Below are 19,472 nucleotides of genomic sequence, written 5' to 3'. Positions count from 1 at the left end.
GTACTTGATGTTCTCCTTCTACCTTCAGGTAGCATACCCTGCAGGAGATATACCGTTACTGCCCTTTGCCACTTATAGTGCTCATCTTTTTCATAAATCAGAATCACCCCCACTCCTAACTCATCATTAAAGACATTCCTGAAAATGACATTGTAAGGCAGATGGTTATCCGGTGGCTCTGGTTTCCTGCTAGAGCATTAGTATTCCAGTTGGGGGCTGCCTACTGGATCACAGCCTTGCACCCAGGAAGCCATGTGTGTCATGCAATGTGTCATGAGCTGCTCTGTGCTCCTGAACCTGGGGAACATGCATCCATGTATGAAACAGATTGGTTGGGCCAATAGTCACAGTGGGACCATGAATTGTACAGAGGACACATACACTGCTTTATCATCTGCTGGAGTTCTCAGGAAGAAAAACCCTGCTACATTCAAAAAGGAGATTCTTTCTTTGAATAATTTCCGGGACAGGGATCTCAAACAGATGTTGTCTGGTTGACTTACCCAGCATTAGTTATTAACGTATGGATGGATTTTGCACAGAAATGGCACATGCTGCTTTTATTTTTGTGACAAAATGGTAAATAGATGCCACAATCTGTCACTAAATTTAGTTTATGAATTATGAGTAGAGCAACACTAGTTTAATCCCTAGGAGAGTTTTCTTTTAAATTTTGCATTGAAGCATACCATAGGTTCAGAAAAGGACACATAGTTTAAGTGCTTTGTTGAATTTTTGATGAACTGTCCACACCCATATAACTAGCACCCATTTGGCTACTCTCCTGATTTCCAACAGCATAGATTAGTTTTGCCTGTTTTGTACATAGAAATGAAACCAGACAGTATATACCTTTTCCTTTTTGGCTTCTTTAATTTTTTTATGAGTTTCACTCATATTGTTGGGTATAATCATGATTTATTTGCTGTCATTACTATATAACATTGAAAATAACGTATCACCATGTATTTATCCATTCTACTGTTGAGGGGTTGAGTAGTTTCCATATTGAAGACAACACAAAAATCCTCATACCTGTCTTTTGGTGAGCACATGCATGAATTCTGTTGGATATAAACTTAGGAGTGAAATTATTCATTTTTTAACTGTACAATTAAATAGTTTTTAGTACAGTCATGGATATGTGCAACCATCACCATGGTCAATTTTAGAACATTTTCCTCACCTCAAAGAGAAACCCCACCCCCCTTAGTTATCACCTCTGTATCTTTCCCTCCCCGCAGCCCTAAGCAACCATGTAATCTACTTTCTAAATCTATAGATTTGCTTATTCTCAATATTTTATATGCATGGAATTATACCATATGTGTCTTTCTGTGTCTAGTTTCTTTAGCTTATAATATTTTCTTTTTTTAAAGATTTTATTTATTTATTCATGAGAGATACAGAGAAAGACAGAGAGGCAGAGACACAGGTAGAGGGAGAAGCAGGCTCCATGCAGGGAGCCTGACGTGGGACTCGATCCCAGGTCTCTAGGATCAGGCCCTGGGCTGAAGGCGGCACTAAACCACTGAACCACCGGGCTGCCCATTATTTTCAAGGTTCATCCATGTTATAGTGGATGTCAATACTTCATTTCCTTTTTATGGCCAAATAATATTCCATTGTATGGATATTCCACATTTTGTTTACCCATTCATTAATTGCTGGAACTTATAGGTTGTTTTCATCTTTGGCTATTGTAAATAGTACTGCTATGAACATTTATGTACAAGTCTGCATTGGAGCACCTGTTTTCAATTCTTTGGGGTAGCTACCTAGGAGCAGAATTGCTGGGTCATTGGTAACCTCTATGTTTAACTTTTTGGGGAAGCACCAAACTGGTTTCTAGATTGGCTGCACCATTTTACATTCCCACCAGCAATGCACAAGGGTTCCAGTTTCTCCACACGCTCACCAGCACTTGTTATTTTGGGTTTTTTTATTTGAGCCTTCCGAGTGAGTATGTATAATGTAGTAGCTCACTGTGGCTTTCATTTGCATTTCATGTGCTTGTTGACCACATATCTTCTTTCGAAAAAAGTCTATTCAAGTGCTTCACTCATTTTTTAATTGGATTGTTATGTGCAATATTTATAATTCACTCATCTGGTTATTCCACTGAGCACCTCTTATGTTCCAGGCTCCGTGAAGCACTGGAGATAAAACCATGAACACATTAGTTGCCAACAATAAAAGGTCAAGAGAATTCTTTTTTTTTTTTTTTTTTTTTTTAAGGTCAAGAGAATTCCTTTAAAAAAAAAAGGGAGGGGCGAGGATGACTGGGTGGCTCAGCCAGTTAAGTGTCTGCCTTCAGCTCAAGTCATAATCTCAGGGATGGAACCCTGTGTTGTCTGGCTCCCTGCTCAGCAGGGAGTCTACTTTTCCCTCTCCCACTGCTCCTCCTCCCTCGTACATGTGCTCTCTCTCTCTCTCAAATAAATAAAATCTTAAAAAAAAAAAATCTTGTTTCCTACAACAGATGTGGGCCTGAATTCTCAAATGCCAACTCTCTGAGAGCACCTTGAGGTGGGGCTTTGTCTCCATTTCATCATGGCTCCCACCTGGCTGACTTAAGCACTTTAGAATGCCCAACCCATGTAGCTGAAGGCATCACTAAATGTTTACAATAGTCTCTCCTTATTCACAGGGGATACGTTCCAAGACCGCCAGTGGAGGCCTAAGACTACAACCAGTACCGAAGCCTATATATGCAAAGCTTTTTCCTATCCATAGCTATGATAAAGTTTAATTTATAAAGTAGGCACATAAAAGATTAATGACAACAGTAATAAAATAGGACAACTATAATAATATACTATAATAAAAATTACATGAATGTGGTCTCTCTCTCTTAAAATATTGTATGCTCCTATACTCACCCTTCTTGTAATGACATGAGAAAATAAAATGCCTTCATGATGAGAGGAAGTGAGGTAAATGACATAAGCATGTGACACTGTGTTAGGCTACTAGTGACTTTTTAAAAAAATATTTTATTTATTTATTTGACAGAGGGAGAGAGAGAGAGAGCATAAGCAGGGACAGGGGGAGTGGGAGAGGGAGAAATGGGCTTCCCACTGATGTGGGGCTGGATCCCAAGACCCTGAGATCATGACCTGAGCTGAAGGCAGACATTCAACTGACTGAGCCACCCAGGCACCCCATGACCTTCTGACTATATGTCAGAAGGAGGATCCTCTGCTTAGCCACAGGTAACTGCATATGAGGGGGGTACTTTTGGACTTTACTTCTTTGAGTTAGGAGCCATAGGGACTGCTGGTTCTCCTCCTCCTGCTCCTTAAGCTTCCCACTCAAATTAAAAAATAATAATAAGGGGCGCCTGAGTGGCTCAGTGGTTGAGCATATGCCTTTGGCTCAGGGTGTGATCCCAGTCCGGGGATGGAGTCCCACGGCGGGCTCCCCACAAGGAGCCTGCTTCTCTCTCTGCCTGTGTCTCTGCCTCTCTCTGTGTCTCTCATGAATAAATAATTAAAATTTAAAAATAAAAATAAAAATAAAAAAATAATAATAACAAAGCCAGAACTTTTCCTCAAAGCAAATCTCTGTTGTCTTTTTCAGGATTAGGTGAAATGTATGCCACTTGGTTTAGTTACAGAAAAAGAAATGGCTGCCTCTTTCTGCCCAAGGCCTTTGGGGTGTGTTCAAGGAAGGAGGAAAGTAGAATCAATTGTTTGCCCTTGTGGTTTGGAACCAATGGGTGGTTCTTTCGTTTATGGACAAAGTGCATTCATCCACATTTCTAGGTCCCTTAAAGTCCTTTGGAGGAGCCGCCTCTTTCTACCTCAGTCCAGCCCTGCCCCAATCCTGATTAAGGTCAACCAGCAAACAGTTGTGGAAGAAATAAAATGGAGATTAGATAGTCTGGAGGATACATCCAAAGCCTAAAGAACAGAATTGGCTACCCACTTCTCCCTGATTTGTGGGGGTTGGGGGATGGGGGATGGTCATAGCTCTCCTTTGGGGCAGTTGTGTTGAGGCCTTCACTTCAGGTCCAACTACTACCAGCCGAGTGGGCCACTTGGCCTCTTTGTATTCTTGTTTCTTTACCCAGAGCATGGAAGTTCATGCTTCCTACCTGGACTTTTTAGGATTAACTTAGTGTATGTCACAGAAACCCATTCTCACCAAGGCTTCAAGTGGTGGCAGCATGGTATGGTATGCCCCACTGTCAAGCTCCAGCCCAAGATGAGAGCTACAGTCTCTTCCTATATCAGATGACATTCCACCCAGTGGAAAGGACAAAGAGATGATGCCCCTTCCTTTAAGGGAAGTGCACATAGTACCTCTCCCTGGCCAGACCACCTGCAAGGGAAGCTTGGGAATGTGGTCTGGATTCCATGTGTTCATGGTCAGCTAAACACCCCGAGTGAGGGTGGTTTATTAAGGACAAGGGCCTCCTGGGGACCTCTGTCGCAGCACCTATCAGAGCTGCCGTGAAGATAAGGGATGTAAATGTAACACATGTGACAACTGAAATGGATTTCGTTTGTCTTTTGTTTTGTTTTGTTTTGGTATCTGTTTGCTGCACATAAATCAACCTGTTGATTTTCCAACTAGAATTTCCAGGAGGTGACTATCTGGTCTGAAATCCATGGCGAATGAGTAGAAGCATGGGTTTCAAACTAAATAGGACTCCTGGTCACTGTGAGAGTAAGAAGAAGTGTGTTGTCAGGCTCTGTTGACCACAAAACCATGAAAGTGGCTGAGATTTGCCCTTTGCTCCCTCCTGATTCTGCCCTGGGCTCCACGCTGATCGTGGAGCCTATTTTTTTAAAAAAAGAAAAGAAGAAAAGGTTAACCAGGCCAGTTACGTAATATCCCTTTCACTTGAGAATAACCAGTGATCCAGTCCTAAAACTATTCATATATGGGTGGGAAAGCTGAGGTCTAGAAAGGCGAAATCCTATGTCTTTACTTGGATTCCCCCGAGAATGAGGACTACAGGTGGTTTGTAATGCTAGGAAGCAGGAGCGAGGAGAAAGAGCCTGGAAGAGAAGCTGGTATAGCGTGTGATATTGAAGTCACAGCCAAGGCAACCCCCAGGACCTCTGAGAAGGTCCAGATGCCTCCCAGATCTGTCCAGCTGCAGAAGGGGAGAATTGAAGCCCCCATGCAGATAGAATCTCCAGGGAACTGTCCCAGTAGCGGAAACCAGAGGTGCTCCATGGAGGTGACCTGGGACACCAGAGGTGTCTGCAGCAGTTGCCCACCCAGCCAGCAGCATACCTAGGATGAGATCTCAGACACCTCCTCTTCAGACCCTGTCCCTGATCCCAGCCTGGTGCTCACCTGCTCCCTACAGAGCTGTAGCGGGTGATTTCATGTGTGACTCCACATCCTCTCCCTGGTCCAAAGCAGCCACCAGTCCTGGCGGCCTCCCCATCCGCCTGCCTTGTGACCAGCCCTCCTGCAAGATGGCAGCAGGCTCCTTTCCCATTTATGGGGCCACCCAGTTTTGCTCCCCTCTGCCCTGCATACCTTGTTCTTCCCAGAAATTTTTCCCCCACAAGACCTAAGCAGTCAGTCAACAGAAGATACACATGGTCTTTCTAGCATAGTAGCTGCAGCAGTGAATGGTCAGAATTGGCTTTCAGGCCCCACACTACACCCTGTCTGATGAGAACAGGGTCTCAGACCTGTTGCACTGAACCTTGTGCCCTGCCACCGCCCCCGTGAGGCCTCAGCGGGAGCCCAGCCCCTGTCACCCAGAGGAACAAGAGAGTGCATGCAGGCCTAAGCCCACCATGTGATACTTCTGGAGGCCTATTTGTTTTTGTTTTTAAAATAATAGATTTTTGTTTGTTTGTTTGTTTGTTTGTTTTAGTACAGTTTTAGAGTGACATAAGAGCTGAACCTTTCTGTTGGGTCCTGATTCCTGCAGATGGGGCAGGGTCAGGCAGTTTCTGAGGTAGTCCATCCCATGTTGTGAGCAACCTGCCTCCCAGCCAGGTGTGCCAACACTTGGTGCCAGAGAGGCCTGGCCTGGCCTAATGGAGTCCATTGCCTGTCTCCCCACAGTTCTGGAGAAGCGGATCACACTGTCCTCCTGCCTACTGGAGGCCTCAGCTACATCCAGGGCCCCACCAGACATAGCCTTATCCACAAGACTGTAGGACAGTGCCTGGAAGCCACAGCGCAGAGGATGCCTGACATAGAGGCCTTGGTCATCCCCCAGGAAAACATCAGGGTGACCTTTGCCCAGCTCCAAGAGGAGGTGAGCCCTGCTCTTAAACCTTCAAAGTGGGCAAGTGCTACCCCCCAGCCTGTGCAGGCTTGGGGGAGCTGCAGGAGCCGTACCTGCTGTGGGACAGGGGGATGGGACTGCCTGAGGACCCCAAGGGATGGCAGGAGAATGGGACAGGGCAGAGACAGAAGGGGCCTGATGTCACCTGCATGGATCCCACCTGGGATACTTAGCCCCCGGCCCACTGAGGCCTGGGAATTGACCTGTTCCATGTTCCCAGGGTGTTCTGATATGAACCCCTGGGCGAAGAGCTGAGGTGGGAGTCACAGGCCCCTTCCTGCTTACCCGCATCTCACCCCTGTGCTCTGTCTGTTTACACCAGGTGGACAAGGCTGCTTCTGGGCTCCTGAGTATCGGTCTCTGCAAGGGCGACCGGCTGGGCATGTGGGGACCCAACTCCTATGCATGGGTGCTCCTACAGCTGGCCACCGCTCGGGCGGGCATCATTCTGGTGAGCAGGGGCTTGCCCGACACAGCTGGGTAGGTAGGGAGTCCACAATTCAGCGGGGAGTCCCCAGCTCCTTGGCCTCCAAACCATCAGTACCCAGCTGGTTTCACACAGGATGGTGCTTTCTCGTGAAGCCTACCAAGGAGGCCCAGAAGTATAGGACACTGCCTCTGATGACATGGCGTTTCTGTGCCTCCTAAGAATGGAGAGGCAGCGAGAGGGAAGGGGTCTAGCCGAGACACTGACCAACACACCCTCACTGTCTCCACTAGGTGTCTGTGAACCCAGCCTATCAGGCTATGGAGCTAGAGTATGCTCTCAAGAAGGTAGGACCCCCTCCTAGGGAAGGGCCCTGGCCAGCACAGCCAGACAGTTGATGGGAGGGAGGTTGGGGAGGGCATGCACAAGTGGGTGACACCCAGTGTCTGTCCTTCCTTGGGTCTGTATGGGTGGGAGGGGAGGGTGATTGGTCAGACACAAGGCTGGTGTGTGTGTTGAGGTGGTACACGTGTCTTTGAGGGTGGTAGTGCATGTGTGAGGTGGTGTGTATGTGTGAGAGAGCAACTGTTAGTAATGACTACCCTGGAGCTGCTGCCTGGGCTTCCTGCTAACTGTTTTGGTTGTTGGGGGGGGGGGCTCCACCTCCACAGGTAGGTTGCAAAGCTCTCGCTTTCCCCAAGCAATTCAAGACTCAGCAATACTATAACATCTTGAAGCAGATCTGTCCAGAGTTGGAGAAGGCCCAGCCAGGGTCCTTGAAGAGTCAGAGGTGAGGGTGTCCCATATAGGAAAGGGTGCCTTGTGTGGCCCCCTGGTATCCCCCTGCCTCCAAGCCCAGGGATGAGGCTCCTATCAGCCTGGGCCCTGACTCTCACGACCTTCCCTAAACCCAGGCTCCCAGAACTGACCACAGTCATCTCGGTGGACGACCCTTTGCCGGGGACCCTGCTCCTGGATGAGGTGGTAGAAACTGGAAGCAAAGAGCAGCATCTGGCCCAGCTCCGGTACACCCAGCAGTTCCTGTCCTGCCATGATCCCATCAACATCCAGTTTACCTCGGTAGGGCAGAGGTCTCCAGGCTCCACACGCAGGCTAGCATGCTAGCCCCTCCTCACCCCTGTGACCCTTCCACAAGAACAAGGAGATGACCGAGGAAGTCTGGAGTGCAGAGACTCTTCTCCTGGGGCCAGCCTTAGCTATCCTCTCTGCCCTGGAAAACATTGGCCACTGGTGTCCTTGTCCCACACACACCACCCTCTTCCCTGGGTCCTGTAATCCTCAGCACAGGGGCAGATGCGCTGGGCCACCAAAGACCAGAGCTGATAGATCCACCTCCTTATTTAGCGGATGAGGAAACTGAGGCCCAGAGTGGGAATCTGCTGGTGGGCCACAGTGTTCTCTGAGCCATATTTATGAGGGGCATAAGGACAGAGACCTTTTCTGCCACCTTTCTGGATCCTAATACCTGGCACATGGTAAATGTTTGTGAGCACAGACTCGGAATGAAGGGACCTGAGGCAGTAGTCTTAGTCTCCTGCTGCCCAGTTCCAGGGCTCTCCCATACAGTGTCCCAGAGTGGGAAGGAGATGGGGAACAGGAGGCCAAGCATCACCTGCTTGTCTTCTCAGGGGACGACAGGCAATCCTAAGGGGGCCACCCTCTCCCACTACAACATTGTCAACAACTCCAACCTGATAGGGGATCGTCTGAAGATGCACCTGAAGGTGAGGGTGGCTAGCCCAGGCCCTCCTGGGGATGGGGAAACCGTGCAGGCTAGGGGCACTGGCTCCTGGGGCTTCTGGCTCCGGGACAGAACCAGCTTCCTGCCTCCATCTCCAGCCGCCAGAGGAGAAACGGATGATCCTGCCCAGCCCCTTGTACCACTGCCTGGGTTCTGTAGGGGGCACAATGGTGAGCGTGATGTATGGTACCACCTTAATCCTCTCTTCTCCGACCTTTAATGGCAAGAAAGCACTGGAGGCCATCAGCAAAGAGAGGTGAGCATCAGTGGGCAGCCCCCTGGGGGCTGATGAGCCCCTGATACTTTTCAGAGCCTCCCCCACCTTTAGCCCAGAGAAATGGAGACCAGGGGTAGTGGGGGACGCCCAGGGGAAGACCAGTCCCTGCCTCCAAAAAGCTCATCCTTCTTGTTTCCCACATGAGGGGTCTTGGCCCTTACTGCAGGTTCAGGGTGGGACAGGTGAGAACAGGGAGTTCCCTTCCCCTTCCGAGCCTGATTTTGAGATTCCTCCCCCACCTTACACAGAGGCTCCTTCCTGTATGGCACCCCCACAATGTTCGTGGACATTCTGAACCAGCCAGACTTCTCCAGTTATGACATCTCGACCATTCGTGGAGGTGGGATAGGGCCAAGGGTGGCCAGGCCAGGAGTGGCCTGGTGAGCTGAACATGTGCCCAATCTTTTATTTAGGGGGCAGTAAGATCCATAGAGAAGTGGGTGGGAGGGAGGCAGATCCTCAGTGTCCCTGGGCACTAGCCCAAGGCTAGCTGCCAGCTATAGCAACAAGGCCAGGGTCAGGGGTGAGAGGAAAATGTTCTTCCCTAGAAGGAGCTATAGGTGAATGGGGATCCGCTGGGCCTGGGAAGCTGGGAGCTGTGTCAGTCCTCTCTCTGATTCAGGTGTGATTGCTGGGTCCCCTGCACCCCCAGAGCTGATCCGAACCATCATTGACAAGCTAAACATGAAGGATCTGGTGGTGAGTGGAAGGAAGCCGGGCTGGGGCCGTGGGCAGGGGGCAGGCCAGGCCGGGGTGAGAACAGACTGGTGGGTGTGCGATGAGCTCAGGCTGGAGATCTCCACAGAAGACCGTCTCGGCTGGCCCTCGTTCCAGAAAGCAGATGTGAGAAAATGCAGTCTGCCCCTCCCCCCATTAGCAGCTTGGCGAGCCATAGAAATAGGTGACAAGAGAGTAAATATTACACATACATACATACATTTATATTTATGAAAAATTGGGAAAGAAGTGCAGCACAGTAGGGTATGCGGCAAAGCACCAGTGTCCTGCTAGAGTGTCCTGGCAGGCGGCGGGAGGGGAGGAGGGTGTCAGACTTGGGGTATGGGCTCAAGACCCTTTCTGGAAGCAAGGGGTGGGGCAAGGATCTGATGTTTGTTTCCAAATGGCAAGGTCTGGGGAGCAGAGGAAAGGAGGATTATGGAAGGGTGGCCATCCTGATGGCCACCCTGTTCTGGTTCTGAAGGACTTGAGGTCTTGGCAATAGCTTCTCTGAGAGGAGCCGTGGCGGTGGGGCCAGGGGTGATGGAGCTCTCACCATCAGGTGGAGCTGGGTCTGTGCCAGAGTGCCTGTGTCCCCCTGCCAGGACATGTCTAGAAGTGGACAGCTCTGTGCGCCAGCAGAGGCTGTGAGGAGAAGGTGGGGGTCAGAGGTGGGAAGGTCAGTAGTTTCTCCGGCGGAAGGCAGAGGCCGGTCACCAGGACCAGCTGGGTCAGGACCTGTGGAGAGGCAAGGTTCGGTGTCAGGATTCCAACGACCCAGACGAGGCTTGCAGAGAAGTATGGGAGTCCCCAGCAGTGTCCATTACCACTTTAAAGGGGAGCCCTGGCCCTCCCTGGCCCTCCCTGTGCAGATGGAGGATCTGTACGCCCGTCTGTGGGGACACGGTATCCTGAGACACCCTCCTCCCTTGCCAGAATCTCCAGAGAGGGGAGTGGGGGACCCGCCCCCCACCTGTTTAGTGGCGGCCGGCTTTCTTGGACCTCTTGGTGGGGAACTTGCAGCTGCGAAAGGCATCTGTGTCCCGGATATGCTGGCCTTTGAACTTGGCGGGCGAGGCACAAGTGGCATCAGGGCGGGAAGTCTTGGCTTCCAGCCACCTAGAGAGAGAGAGTTGCTGGGCTTGGGGAAGAGGTGTGGGAGTGCTGGGGGAGGGGCAATCGAGCCAGGGGGGTCAGGACGGACTTAGCTCTAGGACAGCCTGGAACCGTCATCTTCACGTCACAACCCCCTAGAGTCCCACCCCTATTAGGTAGCAGATCTAGGACTTATGCCCCTGCTGTGTTAGTGCAGGGCCAGTGCATCTCCACTCCATCACATGAAAGCGGGTTCTGGGAGGAAGTGTGGGGGTGCTCTCACCTCCGAAGACCCCGGAGCTGGCAGGTGCACTTCCAGGGGTTGTTGGTGAGGGTAAGGGTTTCTAGGCTGTCAAAGGGGAAGTTGGAAGGCAGCTGGTTCAGGCGGTTGTTCTCCAGATGGACATGTTTCAGTGTGGTCACGCCCAGGAAGGCACCGTCTGAGAACTGGAGAGTGAGGGGGACAGGAGTGAATGCCCAGCCTCTCCCAGCTCTGTGGCCCCGGAGGGCAGGGTCCTTCTCTGGATAGAAGCAGCGGCTCCTCAAGGAGACTGAGTTCTCTCTGGTGATCTGATCTGTACATCCACATATTGAGATAGGTGGTGTCATTTCCAAAATGCAGATGTGAGGGGCAGTCAAGTCTCTTGCCCAGGGTCACACTAGCAAGTAAACAGTAGCGGCAGGACCACACCCAGCTCCTCTTCCCCCTGGCAGTGCACTCCCTGCACAAACACTGGGACCAGGGAGGCAGCCAGAATTTGGTTCCAGCGGCCCAAGTTGGCACACCATGAAGCTGGTCAGTGTTTGGTGGGATGGGCAATGGGCCCAGGCTCCCCGAAGCCCCAGGGTCCTAGGACTTCCCCTAGCTCTGTCCTCACTGCTCCCTCCCTTACTGCTTGCCAGCAGCTATTTGTGGAGCCTCCTTAGTGGAACCTTTGGCCAGGCTGGATGGCTCCAGAGGAAACATTCTATTGGTGCCCACATCTTGGCCCAGTCATCACAGTGCTGCCTGGCCTCCCCGGCCCCAGATCAGTCCCTGCTGCCTCCTCCGCTCCCTACTAAAAGGCCACTCTGGCACTGGTGGGCCACAGGGGCCTCTGGCTTTATCTCTAGAGGGACCAGAGCTGAAGAAGGGTGGGCTCCATCCCCCCAGACAAAGGTTGGCTGCCATCCAGGCATGATTCTGCCCTCAACTCTGTGCCCATGGATCAAGGAGGGGTGTGAAGTTCCCTGGAACCAGACTGTTCTGATGATGATCTTCTACACCTTGCCCTGGTCCCCGCCCAAACCTCCTGGCCAAAGCCCCAGTACCAGAGTGATTTTCCAGTTCCGAGAAGGGATCCTGCCCCAACCCAAGGCAGCCCCACTGGGTATCCTATAGGGCAGAAAGGACTAAGCAGGGATGCGGCCAGGTGACGGGTCTGGTGGACCAAGGTGGGCAAAGGGCAGTAAGTGGTCTGGGGGACAGTGAGGCACAGCCAGTCTTCCCTGCAGGGAAGATACCTGGAGTCTTGTGCCAAATGTTGACGATGGTATGTGGCTCTCGTCTTTGGCCCTTCATAGAGCCCATGGGTGTCTTCCCTGCAACCCGGGGAATGCCCTGGTTCCCGAGCCCCACTCAGTTGAAATGGACCAGGGAATGCAGTGGGGTGTGTACGTGGGTGAACTAGGAGAGAGGGAGAACATTCACCAGGACCTCCGGGGGACATGGAGGAGGTCTTCTTCCTCATCTGTTTGCTTTCCCCTCACTCCCCAGTCCCCCACCTCAGCACACATGTACACCCCCCACCAAGAACAGGGTCTCTTTGTGGGCCTGATTTGCACAGCTCCTCAGGAAAGCTTCTCAATAAACAAACCTTCCTTTATGGGGTGGTAAGTTTACTGGAGACAGGAAAAAAACAGCAGAGGAGGGATGGAAGGTCCAACAGGAAGAGGTGGCTCCTGCCCACAGCAGGGGGTTTGGGAGCAGTGGACATGCCTCCTAGGGGCCATTGGTGGGGCCAGGGCAGCCCCAGCTCCGTCTATAAGTAGGAATCCGAGGACGGCAGTGGCTGAGACTAGGGACCGGGGCTGCAGGGCGGGATTTAGGGTGGGGATGAGGCAAGATGAGGGACAGAGCTGTCAGAGCTCTTTACCTTAGAGATAGCCAGAGAGACAGAAGCAATTTTAGAGGTGAAGGGATGGTGCCCAGCCTCGGCCCCGGATCCCCGGTCCTCTAGGCAGAAAAGGAGCCAGGACAGAGCTCTGCAGCCAGCAGCTCACCTTCTCCAGGTTGGTGTTGTCCAGCCAGAGGGTCTCCAGGTATCTGCCGAAAGACTGGAAGGCGTTGTCAGGAATGCTTTTCAGGGGGTTGTGGGACAACTTCAGCTCTTCCACCACCCGCAGCTTGCTTAGAGCAGCTGCGGGGTAGCTGGACAGCTGGTTCCTGTCCAGGTAGAACTTGGCCAGGTTCTCTACGTCGTCCAGAGCGCCGGGCTGCAGTGAAGTGAGCGCATTTTCTGACAGGTAGAGCCAGCGCAGGTCCTTGGCGCCCTGGAAGGCACCAGCGCGCAGTTCCCGAATCTTGTTGTTGTTGAGCTGCAGGATGAAGAGGTTGACGAGCGGGGAGAGCAGCCCCCGGGGCAGCTCAGTCACCTTGTTGTGGTCCAGGTAGAGGTAGGTGAGCTCGGTCAGGTCATCGAAGGCGCCGGCGCGCAGCACACGGATGTCGTTGTGGGACAGATACAGGTAGATGAGCTGCTTGAGGCCGCGGAAGGCGCCCGCAGCCACCTCGCGGATCTGGCAGTGCTGCAGATGCAGCGACACGAGGTTGGGCATGGCGCGAAACGAGTTGGCAGCCAGCACCGGGAAGTTGTTGCGCTGCAGGTTGAGCAGCTTGGTCTTCTCTGACACCTTGGGGATCTTCTGCAGCCCCACCTTGTCGCAGATGACGTGCTGCAGGTCGCCGTGGCAGTGGCAGTTCTGGGGGCACGCGGCCAGTGCCGGCAGCAGGCCGGCCAGGAGGCCGAGGACGAGCAAGAGCATCGGACGGGCCATGGCGGGGACGCCTGAGGCCGGGGCCGGGGTGGGGGGCGGCAGCGGCGGCGGGGCGCGGGCAGCGTCGAGTCCTGGGCACTCGGGTCTCCCGCCCTATTTATACGGCGGCCCTGACCGCAGCCGGCAGCCGGAGCCAGCTCCTACGTGGAGCATCCCGGCCACCGGGCTTAACTCCCTCCCGCCCGCAGATGCGCCCCCGCCCTCGACGGGGAGGGGCGGGCCCTGCCCCCAGCTGGCGGCCGTGCGGGGCTGGCGCCGCGACCCCCGAGCCCAGGCCCCCTCTCTCCCTGCGCTCCCATCCTGCCCCCCGCCCGCCCCCAGCCCCCCAAAACCTCCTCTCCGCATCCTTCGGGGACCGGGGGCACGGGTGCGTCCAGGGCCCCGAGTTCACACCGGAGAGAGGAGGCGTTCCCGAGCTTGTTTGTTTGCTCAGGTTCGCGCCCCCCTGCCCCCCTGCCCCCGCGCGCCCCCTCCCCCCCCCCCCCCCCCCCGCTCGGCGCGGCGCCCTGGCCCCGGGGAGGCAGGAAGCGGGGCCGGACAGCCGGACGCGAGTCTCGCCGCGGTCGGCCGGCCGGCGGCGCTTTAATGGCACTCTTGTGCGGCGCCGGCGGAGCGTGCGAGCCGCGCTGGCGGCGGGCTCCCCCTTCCGGCCGGACAGCCCGCCAACCCCAAGGCCGTGGGCGCCCCTGCCCCGCCACCCGGCTGGTCTCGGCCCTCGCTCCCAGCGCAGGGCTTGAGTTCCGTCCGTCCCCTGCACGCCTGTCCCGTTTTTCCACGGCTGAAAGCTAACCAGAAATGTGGGAACGGGGAGGGGGGTGGGACGACCCACAGAATTCGCAGACACACCTGAAGACCACAGGCATGGAGTGGGGACAACTGAACAGCAGTCTCACCGTTTCCCCCTTCCCACCTTCCCCCTCCTTAATCTCCCTAAAATATCTCCATCTCCTCACCCGCACCCCCAGTGGTCAGGACCTGCCCCTGAGGGGTCTCTCAGGGTGGTGGCCAGAGTGGCGCCAAGGTGTACTTGGCAGAGGCCACACCTGGGCAGTGGCCCCAGGACTCTGGGGGGGTGGGGGGGGGCGGGGCGGGGTCAGGTTCTGGCTACCAGGGACGAGCCAAGGCAGGCTGGGGTCCTGTGGGCAAGCCCTGCCCCAGCCGACCAGGTCTCTGTGTGTCCACTTGCCAGCCACGGTGTCCGGATTCCTGTGGAAAGGGAAGGGGAGGCAGGCAGGGTCTGAGCTCTGGGCTGCCAGGTCCGGGTTGTTGTCTGTGTTTGAGAGGGGGAGGGGCCAGACCCGAGCAGTGCGCCAGCTAACACAGAGGAAATTGGGGGTGGGGGTGGTGGGGGGCGGTGGAGAATGGAAGATGGACAAAGGTCTGTTGTCTTTGCTGCTCAGGAGCCTAGAATACAGGGTAGCTAGCCCCTCTCCTAAGCCCCTTTCACCCATTGCCTCTAGAGGGGGGTCACAGTTGGCTCAGAACATTCCCTGGTGGTATTTAGGCTCCTCTAAGGCTGGCTTCTGGTTTTCTGTTGCTCAGAATGTTCCAACCACTAGAAGTGTTGGTGGTGAGGGTGCCACTAGCTTTTAAATCCTTGCTTTGGCTATATTTTAATTCTGATGGAAGTAAATTTACAGGAAAAAGCTTGGGGATCACCCACCCCAAGGCCAGGCACTGACCCCAGGTTTCGGGTGGGTGGATGGGCAGGTTCTATCTGTGCAGTTCCCAGTTGGGCCGAGGCGGGCTGGCTTTCTAATCAAGTTTATGGGACCTTCAGTTTGGAAGGAAGGGGCAGGGGATGTTGTAGTCTGAAATCAGGAAGGGGGTGGTCAGACAGCCTGGGGATGAAGGAGAGAAGGCTGGGGTATTGGTAATGCAGGGAACCACAGGCTCAGGCATGTGGCTGCTCCAGGAAGCAGGGAAAGAGCTCTGGCTAGAAAAGAATGGCTTCCTTGCTCTCAATTTTAATTTAGACCTGGGGCCCCTGCCAGTTGAGCTAGTCTGCTGGGCACGCAGTGCCTCTGACCCCTGACCCCTGGCCTCTGCTCACATGCCTCTTTTCCCACCATTCAGCTGCCTTCTACTTTCTCCCGGGTTCCTTCTCATTCCCCTTCCCCCTGCATCCTAGGGTTCCCTCCAAACAACCCTTCCCCAATCCTCCAGGTGGCTTATGGAACCACGGAGAACAGTCCCGTGACCTTCATGAACTTCGAGGAGGACACTGTGGAGCAGAAGGCAGAAACCGTGGGCAGAATTCTGCCTCACACAGAGGTGAGCCCCAGCCCTGGCCCTCTAGACCCCACCTCCTATCATCCTATCACTCAACTTTCCTGAGGATCTTATCCTGCCTTTCCTGAGGACGGTTATCACCTTCAATTAAAAGAGCCATACACTCGCTCAAGGTGTGCGGAGCTGCCACCCCCCTTCCCCGCACCGCCCCCCAGCTGCAAGGTCCTCCTCTGGCCTGGCCTGGGGCTTCTTCTGTGGGCCGAGGCCGGAGAGGGAAGAGCTGGAGCAGTGGCTGTGAGCAGTGCCAGCTGAACTCCGCACCCTCCCTTCCTGTCTGAGGTGTGTTTTTGCCAAGCCCCACTGTCTGTTTCAGGGCAGCCAGGACAGCCTCAAAGAGAAGCCAGAGCACAGAGATTTTTCCTACACAGCTCTTTCTCTCCCATATTTCTCCCCCTACTCCCCACCTTCTGCAGAGCTCCTCTGTTTGCTTGGCGTAAACACTTAATTTCCCAAGCAGCCTGTCCCTCCGAGGGCCCCTTACACCTTGAAGGCTGACCCAGAGCACCTCGCTCTGAAATTCCCAGCTGGGGTGTCTTTCCTGTGCCAACACTGGTGCTTCATGCCAGCCTGCACCACCACCACCCCCTGCCCTGTGGGGTCACTGCCAGTGTGTCCAAGCAGCCCTTCCCCAGAGGCTAACCACTATCCTCTGTGCAGACCTCTCCTGTCCTGCGCCAGGGAGTGAGTGTGCAGTGACATTAGCCCCTTCCCATGTGTCTGACAGTCTCACTGCTACTTGCTGGGATGCCCAGCTGCAAGGTAGACAGGGGCAAGCCAAGTTCTCCCCATTTCACAGATGCAGACACCGAGGCACACAGACTAAGTTTTTCTTGCACGTTGGCTGTGGCTCCTTTCTCTACCAGGGCTTTTAAACTCTGCCTCTCTGCCTCCTCCTGTTCACATGTCTCTATCACACCACCTCTTTGGCTTCTTTATTTACTGCTTAATGGGAAATAAGAGGAGACTCCCTTCTCTTCTGCACAGTTTATAATTCGTCAGCTGGCCTGCCCCTCTGCGGCAGCTGCTTCGCCCTCTGCTTCCCCAGCACCTCCTTGCCTAGGTTGTTCTTCCAGCCCAGCTCAGGTGTCTAGCCGGTGATGGATCCACTCCAGTCTTTGTCTCTCCCTTCCCTGGATTGGGATGGGCAGAGCCAGAGGGTAGAAAGGCAAAGCTCTCCCCATCCCTGAGGGCCCCCTCATCTGAGGTGAGAGGGCAGGAGGCCCCAGACTGAAGCTACTCGGTCCCAGGCCCAGATTGTGAACATGAAGACAGGAAACCTAGTAGAGCTGAACACACCCGGAGAGCTGTTCATCCGAGGGTACTGCGTCATGCTGGGCTACTGGGGTGAGCCCGAGAAGACCAAGGAAGCAATTGGACCAGACAAGTGGTATCGGACAGGGTGAGAAGGCAGCTTGGGCTGAGGAGAGGCCGGGGGGCGCGGTCTGAGGAGGGGAGGTCTGAGGCCAATCTGGAAATATTAAACTAAAACAGGGAGAACAAAGGGGCACCTGGGTGGCTCAGTCGGTTAAACATCTGCCTTTGACTCAGGTCATGATCTCGGGGTCCTGGGATCCAGTCCCACTAAGGGCTCCCGGCTTAGCGGGGAACCTGCTTCTCCCTCTCCCCGTCCCCTGCTTGTGTTCTCTTTTGATATCTCTTTCTTTCAAATAAATAAATAAAATCTCCCCAATGGGTAAAATGGGGATGCTCATGCCCTCTGCACAGGGCCCCTGAAAGGATCAAGCATAGTATGGATGAGAGTGCCCAGGACAGTGCTGTGGCCTACACAGGCATCTGTAAAATCTGAGCCAAGACTCACTCATCTGTCAATTGAACAAGTTCTTATGCACCTGCCATTTGCCAGCCCTGTTCTGGACGCCGGCCGTCTGAGGGAAGCCAAGATGAGGAGGGTCCTGCTCTTATTTTCCACATGTCTAAATGCCATGAAAACAGTAAAGTAGGGTCAAAGAAAGTGGCAGTGGTGGAGAGGGGAGCTTCTCTTAGACTGGGGGGGGAGTCAGAGAAAGCCTCTTAGAGGTGGACATGCCTGAACTGAGACCTGAATGATTAAAAAAAAAAAAAAAAAAAAAGCCAGCCACGAAAAGCATATATATAGAATGTCTTGTTCATGCTATATCCCCCAGACTCTAGTGCGAGACACACAGTAGGTGATCAATAAATGTTTGATGAATAAGGGAGCAAGCCAGTTAGATGAAGCAGAGGTGAGAGGCCATTCCTGGGCTTTCCTTGCAGAGACATCGCCGCGATAGACAAACAGGGCTTCTGCAAGATCGTGGGCCGCTCCAAGGATATGATCATCCGGGGCGGGGAAAACATCTACCCCGCAGAGCTTGAGGACTTCTTTCACAAACACCCGCAGGTGCTGGAAGTGCAGGTGGGTCACCCAGCCCAGGTGAGCCAGGTGAGCCCCCAGGATCAGGAAATCGGGATGGGCATGGCCATATCTAAGATCTGTTTCTGGTGCTGGAAGGTGGTGGGAGTGAAGGACGCTCGGATGGGGGAGGAAATCTGTGCCTGCATTCGCCTGAAGAAGGGGGAGAAGACTACGGAGGAAGAGATCAAGGCTTTCTGCAAAGGGAAGGTGGGAACGAACCTCAACCCACCCCAAGCTGAAGTTGCTTCATTCTCCAACCCGCTCTCCCACCGTCCCTGTCCTCACCTGCACCCCGTCTCCCTAAACCTATGACCTCGCCCAGCCTCACACTTTATCTCCCTCTCGTCTGTAGATCTCCCACTTCAAGATTCCTCGATACATCGTGTTTGTCACAGACTACCCCCTCACCGTCTCAGGGAAGGTGTGTAACAGAGACCAGAGAGGGGCAGGGGAGTGGGGGGGGGCAGGGGGCTGGGGTCCTAGGTTCCCAGAAGGCCAATTGGCCCCACCTATGCTTCCCTCAGTGATGGGCAGAAGTGTCTCTCCAGGCCAGCAGTAGGGTGACCACACAGCTCATCCTGGTTTGCCCCAAACCTTCCTGGCTTTACCCTAAGAAACTCCCCAATCCCAGGCAAACCAAGCCAGTTGGTCACCATTACTGGCAGAGGCCCCGAGCCTGGCTCTCACTCTGTTCTTTTTTCCCCTAGATCCAGAAATTCAAACTTCGAGAGCAGATGGAACAACATTTAAACCTGTGAATAAGGGATTGAGGGGTCCTCACAAGCCCTCCCTGCCCTTCCCCCACATCCCCATCTGTCTTTGTGACTTGACATAAAGAGCTTCTCTGTTTTCTTTGGTTGGTCTCTTGCTGGCGTGCTCTCTTGGCAGCTGCTGTGGGATGGAGAAGGGATGAAGCACTTTCAGACCTCCCATCCCTTGTCACGATGGTGCTAAGCACTTTGGCGTTCATTATCTACTTAATTTAATCCTCACTCACTGGATCCCTTTGAGATACCCACCCAATTTTTTTAAAGGTATACTCATTGCTTTTTCACATTGTCAGATTACTCCAGCAAGAAGTATTCCTTTTTTTTTTTTTTTTTAAGATTTTATTTATTTACTCATGAGAGACACAGAGAGAGAGGCAGAGACACAGGCAGAGGGAGAAGCAGGCTCCACGCAGGGAGCCCTGGTGGATCCTGG

At 53.6% G+C, this 19,472-nt stretch overlaps 2 protein-coding genes across 2 annotated transcripts in view; one reads left to right on the top strand and one right to left on the bottom strand.

Moving 5' to 3' along the window:
* Window positions 1-19,125, top strand: part of ACSF2 (acyl-CoA synthetase family member 2) — a 29,098-nt gene extending 9,973 nt beyond the window's left edge. Inside the window, exons 2-16 of the mRNA XM_072780113.1 lie at window positions 6,043-6,238; window positions 6,591-6,719; window positions 6,989-7,042; window positions 7,367-7,485; window positions 7,610-7,775; window positions 8,345-8,440; window positions 8,556-8,713; window positions 8,983-9,074; window positions 9,357-9,433; window positions 15,749-15,856; window positions 17,122-17,273; window positions 18,128-18,269; window positions 18,366-18,476; window positions 18,622-18,690; window positions 18,977-19,125. Coding sequence (XP_072636214.1) covers window positions 6,043-6,238; window positions 6,591-6,719; window positions 6,989-7,042; window positions 7,367-7,485; window positions 7,610-7,775; window positions 8,345-8,440; window positions 8,556-8,713; window positions 8,983-9,074; window positions 9,357-9,433; window positions 15,749-15,856; window positions 17,122-17,273; window positions 18,128-18,269; window positions 18,366-18,476; window positions 18,622-18,690; window positions 18,977-19,027 — 1,720 coding nt within the window. The 3' untranslated portion in view covers window positions 19,028-19,125. The remainder of the gene's footprint in view (window positions 1-6,042; window positions 6,239-6,590; window positions 6,720-6,988; window positions 7,043-7,366; window positions 7,486-7,609; window positions 7,776-8,344; window positions 8,441-8,555; window positions 8,714-8,982; window positions 9,075-9,356; window positions 9,434-15,748; window positions 15,857-17,121; window positions 17,274-18,127; window positions 18,270-18,365; window positions 18,477-18,621; window positions 18,691-18,976) is intronic.
* On the bottom strand, window positions 9,654-13,753 carry CHAD (chondroadherin). The gene is made up of 4 exons (XM_072780114.1): window positions 12,809-13,753; window positions 10,830-10,993; window positions 10,425-10,570; window positions 9,654-10,189 (listed from the first exon to the last, which is right to left on the bottom strand). Exons 1-3 carry the CDS (start codon window positions 13,580-13,582, stop codon window positions 10,429-10,431), a joined length of 1,080 nt encoding a protein of 359 aa, XP_072636215.1. The 5' UTR covers window positions 13,583-13,753; the 3' UTR covers window positions 9,654-10,189; window positions 10,425-10,428.
* Window positions 19,126-19,472: the final 347 nt, after the last annotated feature.

Source organism: Canis lupus, chromosome 16, assembly GCF_048164855.1.
Source record: "Canis lupus baileyi chromosome 16, mCanLup2.hap1, whole genome shotgun sequence".
Lineage (NCBI taxonomy): Eukaryota > Metazoa > Chordata > Mammalia > Carnivora > Canidae > Canis > Canis lupus.
The sequence above is the reverse complement of the archived record's forward strand: the minus strand, read 5'-3'. Positions and strand labels throughout refer to the sequence as shown.